General features: G+C 56.6%; 2 protein-coding genes across 3 annotated transcripts; one reads left to right on the forward strand and one right to left on the reverse strand.

Moving 5' to 3' along the window:
* Window positions 1-553: 553 nt before the first annotated feature.
* Window positions 554-2,928, reverse strand: PAFAH1B3 (platelet activating factor acetylhydrolase 1b catalytic subunit 3). Of its 2 annotated transcripts, XM_040976588.1 has the most exons (5): window positions 2,571-2,920; window positions 2,262-2,351; window positions 1,641-1,757; window positions 1,433-1,555; window positions 554-878 (listed from the first exon to the last, which is right to left on the reverse strand). In XM_040976588.1, the coding sequence occupies exons 1-5, from the start codon at window positions 2,646-2,648 to the stop codon at window positions 591-593; spliced, it is 696 nt and encodes a 231-aa protein (XP_040832522.1). In that variant the 5' UTR covers window positions 2,649-2,920; the 3' UTR covers window positions 554-590. The 2 variants fall into 2 exon arrangements, with proteins under 2 accessions (XP_040832522.1, XP_040832523.1); XM_040976589.1 differs by lacking the exon at window positions 1,641-1,757 and having other exon boundaries at window positions 2,571-2,928.
* A 2,211-nt stretch (window positions 2,929-5,139) lies between these two features.
* PRR19 (proline rich 19) lies at window positions 5,140-6,320 on the forward strand. Its single transcript, XM_040976590.1, has 2 exons — window positions 5,140-5,761; window positions 5,848-6,320. Exons 1-2 carry the CDS (start codon window positions 5,140-5,142, stop codon window positions 6,318-6,320), a joined length of 1,095 nt encoding a protein of 364 aa, XP_040832524.1.
* The last annotated feature ends 1,727 nt before the right edge of the window (window positions 6,321-8,047 follow it).

Below are 8,047 nucleotides of genomic sequence, written 5' to 3' on the forward strand. Positions count from 1 at the left end.
AGCCCTGGTGCAGAGAACCCTTTTTCCTGCCATCGGATGTGTGGTCTGGGGAAGGCCTGAGACGGGTGCTTCTCCAAGAGGTCCTGCAACCCTTGAAGTTCACCAGCTCACCCAGAGTGCCTTGTTCTCGGTGACTCCTGCTGCCCCCCTGTGGCCTGGCACAGCACTGCAGCCAGGCTAGTGGCTTAACACTGCTCACTCAGCCCGTGGTGGACAGTGCTCACCTTACTGCCAGGGTCAGGGAGCCCCCACAGGAAGTGGCATCTAAACCAGGGCTGGAAACGCAGCGATTCCAGTTAGGGGAAGAGCAGATGCTGCAGGAACAACTTAAGGTGGGCTTTGACCAGGTGAGGCCACTATGTTCCCTACATTCTTGCCTAAACCTGATGTAGGGTAGTGCTGGCATCGCCTGAAGCTCCCTGCTTTGTGTGCAGGAAGATAACTACCCACAAGGAGCACCCTGTGCAGCTGTAGGGTCGCAGACCACAATGAAAATCTGGCTTGTTGGCAGTACCCAGATAGGCTTGGCCACAAAGCAGCAAGCAGGAGCCCAAGGAAGGAGAATTTAATGTTGAGGTCAGATTGGATGTCTAGGGTGTGGGCTCCGGCAGAGGAACACCCTGGCCCTGATCTTGGGCCAGCAGGCGAAGCAGCAGGGAATGCAAGGTCCGGCAGACAGGCGTGTAGCCCAGGCGGCTGAGATGCAGGTAATCATACATGTCGTGGTGGCTGATTGTGCCGTCCGAGTGCACAAAGCCGGGGTCGGCATCCAGGAAGTGAGCCCGTGGGTGGCCTGCTAATGCGGCCCGGACCAGCTCATTCACTTGCCGGTTCTTGTCCCGAAGCGGGTTGGGGTGCTGGCCCCTTGGAAGCAGGCCCTGTAGAGGAACACCCAGTTTTAAGATGGCCTTCCAGCACCTTGGCCTCCTGCTGTGTGCTTCATCTCACTTCCACGGACACACCCCCACAACCACCTCTGATGGGAAACCAGGGAGGAATGAGAACAGGGCGAGCAGGAGTTCTGACTGTATCCTAGCCCCCCGCCCCAACCATAACCTTCTGGGTGTCAGCCCCCTCCCAAGTATTCCTTACAAAAATGTTGACCTCACGGCAAGGAGTCAGTCCCCTCTCAAAGAAGGAGACATCTCAGGAAGTAATGACCCCCTCATTCACTCCAGGAGTGCCCGATGACTTTGGCTACTCAAGTGGCCTTTTGCCCTTCCAGTATCTCCGGCCAGTCCCTTGGCAAGGGGGCTAATGGGCCCCTGAACACATCCTCCGCCACAGCCACCTCGATAGGTGTGGCAAGTTCCCACATGAGAGTCTGCCTTAAGAGCTGCTGCTCTGTGCTGAGGTGCCAAGAGCCATGCCATCCGTGGCTCCATGTCAGGGGTCCCAGCCCACTGCCCTTCTTCCTCATCTGGCCACTTACCAGCACTACGACCCGGGCCTGGGGCTGCCGCTGGTTCACCAGCTGTACGATGGCCTGGATGCCTCCAGACACCTGCTCGGCTGTGTGCCCGTGGTTATTGGTGCCCACCCAGACCACCACAATCTGTGGAGAGAGGGGCCATGAAGAGGAAGCAGCAGTGAGGGTGCAGATACATTTGGCTCCCTCCCCACTGTCAAGCCCTGCTCACCTTGGGCCGGATGTGTTCCAGCTCCCCATTTTCCAGCCGCCACAATACGTGCTGTGTGCTGTCGCCACCGATGCCAAAATTCAGGGCGTGCAGAGGGGAGAAGAGCTCCCGCCAGATCTGTGGGGTACACAGATGGGAGTCATTGGCACAGGCCACTGCCCTCTGTCCAGCTGGTGATTAAACACCATTGGGGCTGGGGGCAGCCTGGCTTTATGGATGCAGGATGGTAATATTTTTCCTGGCACAAATCTCCCTACGGTGAAGCCTGCCTGTAGACCTAGTCTATGGAACATTCCTGGGCTTGAGCCATCCTGGTGACTTTTGGTGTGAGGAACCCCGCTCAGCAGTCGGCCTTCACCTGGGGTGGAGTGTCCATGGCCAACTCCCAGCCGACCCATTAAGCGCTGTGTATTCCACTAAGCAAGCAATAAAGAGCCACACCTCGGCCATCTTCTTACAGGAAAGCCTCCTTTGTATACACAACTCCAACCTGGCAAATTCCAGACACACACAGCCCGGTCCTCTCTGGGGAACGCTGTGCCCCATTTCTGATAAACCACAGGGCCCTCTCTCCCAGGGCACTGGATTGGGTGTGGCAGGAGGAAGGGACCCAGGCCTCACCTCACATTGGTGCATTAGCTGGACCAAGGAGTCCCCGATGAAGACAACTTCAGGCTCTTTATCTTTGCTGTCGGCCACAAACCGATGGTGCTGCCGGGGAGGGAAGGAGGACGCGGGGGGTCAAACAACACGCCAGGCCCCTGGCCTGGGTCTGCCCCTCTTTGCCTCCTCCAGCCGCCCTGTTCCTTCAGACTGCCCTCTTGGGGAGAGGGGGTGGCCCCCAAGCAGGCAGTGAGCGCTACAGGGATCTGGGGTCCTCAGGGAACCCTTCCCCCGCCAGGGGCAAGTGCCGCCCGCCGGATCGCTCACCAGGGACATCCAGCGCCCGTCGCCCTGCACGTCCTGCACCGGCGTGGGCTTGCTAGCTGGATTCTCTTCGCCGCTCATCTTGGCGGCCACAGCTCCCCGCAGGGTGAGCAGCGGAGGTCGCAGCGCCGAGAGGAGGTGGCGGCTCCGCCACGCCCACCCCCCTTTCCGCCAACAATGGACGACCCGCACTCACTCCCGCCGAGCCCGGAGGCCGCTCCCGAGCTCCGCCTCCTCTCCACAGGCGGAAGCCGGCCCTTTCAGGAGGGAATTGGCCTCTCCCTTTGCCCCGTGCTGCCGCGCTTCCTGGCCAGCCCCGCACTACTCGGCCCACGCGCCGGCCAGAGTGGCCAAGGTGGCCAAGGTGGCGAGCGCACCCCGGCCCGCGCCAGGGGCAGGCGAGACCATCCGGCGCCCGCGACGGGGTGCAGGGAGCGACCACTCGCCGCGGTCACGGGGGGGGGGCAGGGCCCTGAGCGGCCGAGAATGCGTGGGGAACACCGAGCGCTCCACCACGGTGTGGGTGTGGGGAGAAAGGAGAAAGAAGCCTTGTGCTGTAGGGCGAGGACAGTGCGCCCAGGACCCCCGCCTGCAGGGCGGGAGGGGCGCTCCATTCATGGGGTGGGGGAGGGGAACTAGTGGACGAGTCCATCTTGGAACCCTGAGAGGGTGTGCACCTGGCTAGGAAGGGGTGCTCCCATTTTGTTCAGACGTAGGGGACCGAAATGGAATAAAAAGCAAAATGTGCACTTGAGCGGCCTGAGTCTAAAGGCGACACTGTAAGGCAGCGCCAGGGCTTTGTGTCCTGGGAGAGTCTGTGTGTGTCTCACGATCCAAGTTGCATATCTTTGTATTCAAGACACCAAGGGCCTAGCATAGAGAATAGCAGAAGGTGCAAAGAGGAAATTAGACACACCAGCAGGGCTGCCTTCCAGCCTGACCCGCCTGCCTGCCACGGATCATCTTGCGGCTCCTCCGCCTCTTGGTTCCCCAGACTGGACAACTTAAGTGGGGTTTGTCTGGGCTCTGAATCCCACATCCACAGGTGGCCAAGGCCACTTAGGGTCTACCTCTGCACCTCCCAGCTCCAAATTAATCTCGTATATCAGTGTCTTAGATGTCCCTGGTTCATGAGGGCCAAGGCTGTGTATGTGTGTTTTGTGTGTTTGGAGGGGGGGGGGGGGTCTCAGTCTTCCCTTAAGTATCTTGTAAGTCCACTCCTGGGGTGGACGTGGCCATCGGTCCCATCCCTTCTGGGTAGACCTACACATAGAGATAAGCTTTATTTGTTGTGCTTTTGTTCCTCCCCTGGAGGCGGGCCTGGTGTATGCTCGTACTTGCTGAATGACTGTTGGGTGAATGGGGGAGATGCTGGCCTTGTCTCAGGGTGCTAGGGCACCGGGTGCGTGTGGGGGTGTGTGGGAACCTTTCCCGGAGCACATCCCAGGCCCAGGCTTTCCTAGAAGGAACGTCTGAACTGGGGTTGAAACATGATGACGACTGGGCAAACAGGAAAAAAAAAACAAAACACCAACAACATGGTTTTATTACAGCGTTATAGTAGAAGCAAGCTTTTCCGAGGTCACAGAGTGGCAGTTTGGGCATTTGAACCCAGACACTCCTTCTCTTGAGCCCCTCTCTGAATCAGGACACCCTGGAGATTCTCTGGGGCTGAAGTCCATGGCTGCTGAGGGACAGCTGGACTTGAGGGCCACCAGGAAACGCCTCGTGCCTCGTGTCTCGTGCCTCTGACCTCAAAGTCTACGGACTGCTGTCTCAGCCAATCAGGATCAAGGGAGACCTTGTGCCCCCTGCCGATTGGTGGATGGGAGGGAGGGGCGGGGCTCTAACGGCGTGTATTCAGTGGTCTGCTCAGGCGACCAGAAAGGCTGTGCGCATGCGTGTGGCGCGCCTGAGGCCCGGAAGGCGACGACGACAAGCGGGGACGCGGCCACTGGCGCCACCTTGGGCGAGAGGCCATTGAGCCCTCAGCCACGTGGGGTGGGACGAGGCCGGGGTTCGTTGGGGCGGGAGAGAGCGAGGGGCCCCTCCCCCTCCAACCGTACCCATCTCCTGTCCTCTCCCTGCCATCCCGTGCTTTACCTCAGCTGTGCCGTGTGCCTCATGTCCCTCCCTGCGTCCCTGCCCCATGTCCAGGCCTCCGTCCCTGAAGGGTCCTCTGTCCCCCTTTCACTCCTCCTGGGCTGCCCCGGGCTCCCCTCAAGATCTTAGCCAAAAGGCAGAGAAGCAATGGAGGCTATTGCTGCTCTCGCTTTCCTGCATGTCTGCCATCACTCCATCCATATTCTGCTTTTTTCTGCCCTGGCTTTCTCCTCTGAAGTCCCTTCTGTTCCACAGAGCTCCTCAGTCTCATGATCCCTCCCTTCTTTCTCCAACTCTTTTTTTGTTCCCTGATGCCTCTTGCAGTTCGTCATGACAATCCTTACCTTTCCGTGCCCCCATGCATCCCACCCCTGATCCGTGCCTGCCCCTGCCATATCCTCTTTCTCACCTCACCCCAAGCCTGCTTTTTTTCACTATCCACTGATGTGTCTTGATCTTTTAGGACTCGATGGATCCTCGGGGGCAAACTCATCAGCCTTTTCAGCGACCAGAGAAAGCTGGGCGTGTTCGACGGCGCAAGACCAGGCGTGAACGGAATGAAGCCCTAGTGGGCAGCCGCCGGCCACTGGCCCGTCAGGAAGCTTCAACAGCCAGTCAGAATCCACCAGTGTTTCTGCGGGATCCTGTGGCTCCCTCTGCCCCCAAGCTCGTAGTCATAACTCAGGGCCGACTCAGCCGGGAGCATAGGGGTCTCTTCAACAATGAAGTGAAATCCCTAGATGTGGCTCGGCTGCTTAAAAGTGGATCCCAAGAACCAGGCACTCCAACGCTGCCCTTCGTACCCTCCTCCCCAAGTCCAGGCAGGGCTCCAGGATCAGCACCAGAGTTGAGGGGCAAAGAGAACCAGGTGCCTGGAGGCTCCGGCCCAGGCCCACCCAGTTCCCCAGAGCTCCCTGGCCTGGGGCAACTTCTGGGGGAGCTACAATGCCAACTGATTCTGCCACATGCTTTCCCCAGGAGGAACCTGGTGCAAGAAGCCAGGGACGCCATTGTGGGCACCCTGCAGGCCTGCCACGGCTGTGTGCCTGACCTTGCTCTGGTGCTCCGGGGCTGCCAGCCACCCTTGCCAGGTGAGCCCACTTCCTGTCCCCAGTGTTCCTTTTTCCCTTCCCTGCTGTAGTTCAGCTGGTTCCTATGCTGATTTCCTCTGTGCCAGGAACCAAGTCCATGGGCGCTGAAAAACAAAGGATGACACCTTCCTGGATCAACGAGCTTGAGCACACTCCAGGAGAGGGGAGACAGAGAAGGCAACAGGAAACCAAGGAGCTGACTTTCACCATGCCTCGCGCCTCCAGTGCTCCTGCTGTACCCAGGGGGAACCAGGCACCATCGAGGGGTCCCTGGCCACCCCCTTTGCCCTCAGTCCCTTCACCATCCCGGTTGGCCTGTGGTCCCCCAACAGCCTTTGATTTGCTAAAAAGCATCTGGCTCGTAGGCACACCACCCCCTCCCCAGCCCTGGGGGGTTGGCCCACCACAGCCCCAGCCTCAGCTGCCATCACCCTTGTTGCCTCGAACCTTTGCCCTGGACTGGAGCCCCAGCCCCCCTGCCCCGCTGCCTAGCCTCTCATGGGTGGTAGCCCAGAGCAGTCCAGAAGCTTGGTCCTTTCCCCCGATGAGACTGTACTGAGTAGTTGAGCCTAGGGCTAGGGGCAGGTGTCCCACATCCCCAGGCATCTCAATAAAATACCTTCTTCATGGTCCTTTGGTCTTCAGTAACCAGCTGCCCCAAATTTTCCCCCTGTGGCTTTCAGTATATTTTAAATATTTGAATTAATTGCCTTTTAGACAGTTTGCTCTTTTTAATCTTTAAAGATTTATTTATTTATTAAAGATTTCTCTTTATTGGAAAGTCAAATTTACAGAGAAAGGGAGAGACAAAAATATCTTCCAGCCACTGGTTCACTCCTCAAGTGGCTGCAACGGCGAGCTGAGCCAATCTGAAGCCAGGAGTCAGGAGCTTTATTTTTATTGGAAAGGTAGAATTGCAGTGTAAAAGAGACAGAAAGATTTGGGGCTTGGTGCAATGGCCTGCTGGCTAAATTCTCACCTTGAACACACCAGGATGCCATATGGGTGCCAGTTTATATCCCAATTGTTCTACTTCCCATCCAGCTACCTGCTTGTTGCCTGGGAAAGTAGAGGAAGATGGCCCAAAGCCTTGGGACCCTGTACCCGTGTGGGAGATATGGAAGAAGCTCTTGGTTCCTGGCTTTGGATCTGCTCAGTTCTGGCCATTGTGGCTGCTTGGGAGTGAACCAGTGAATGGAAGAACTATCTAACTTTCCTTCTCTCTATAAATCTGCCTTTCCAGTAAAAAAGTAAAATGTTAAAAAAAATAATAATCTTACAATCACTGATTCATTCCCCAAGTGGCTGCAATAGCCAGAGCTGAGCTGATATGAAGCCAGAAGCCTGAGCTGCTTCTGGGTCTCTCACCTGGGTGCAGGGTGCCAAGACTTTGAGCCTTCCTCAGCTGCTTTCCCAGGTCACAAGTAGGGAGACGGATGGGAAGTAGAGCAACCAGGACATGAACTGGTGCCCATATGGAATGCTGGAACTTGCAGGTGGAGGATTAGCCTGTAAGCCATTGCACTAGCCCTGACAGTTTGCTTTATTTAAAGAATGTTTTATTTTATGATACAGTTTATATATATATAAAAAATAAAGATTTAGTTATTTTTGTTGCAAAGTCAGGTATAGAGAGAGGAGGAGAGACAGAGAGGAAGATCTTCCATCTGAGGATTCACTCCCCAAGTGGCCACAAGGACCAGAGCTGAGCCAATCTGGAGCCAGGAGCCAAGAACTTCTTCTGGGTCTCCCACACGGGTGCAGGATCTCAAAGCTTTGGGCTGTCCTTGACTGCTCTCCCAGGCCACAAGCAGGGAGCTAGATGGGAAGAGTGGCTGCCAGGATTAGAACTGGTGCTCATATGAGGTCCTGGCACATTCAAGGTGAAGACTAGCTGCTAGGCCACGGCGCCAGGCTGTATGATACAGTTTATTTATTTATTTAGATTTATTTTTATTGGAAAGTCAGATATACAGAGAGGAGGAGAGACAGTGAGAAAGATCTTCTGTCCAATGATTCACTCCCCAAGTGACCTCAATGGCCGATGCTATGCCAATCTGAAGCCAGGATCCAGGAACTTCTTCCAGGTCTTCCACACAAGTGCAGGGTCTCAAGGCTTTGGGCCGCCTATTGCTTTCCCAGGCCACAAGTAAGGAGCTGGATAGGAAGCAGAGCTGCCAGGATCAGGACTGGCACCCATATGGGATCCCGGTGTGTTCAAGGCAAGGACTTTAACTGCTAGGAATATGAAGATGAAGCTGAGGGCCTTGGGCTGTGTGTTGGAGA

This window comes from Ochotona curzoniae, unplaced genomic scaffold (assembly GCF_017591425.1).
Source record: "Ochotona curzoniae isolate NIBS_2020 unplaced genomic scaffold, NIBS_Ocur_1.0 contig_2699, whole genome shotgun sequence".
Taxonomy (NCBI): domain Eukaryota; kingdom Metazoa; phylum Chordata; class Mammalia; order Lagomorpha; family Ochotonidae; genus Ochotona; species Ochotona curzoniae.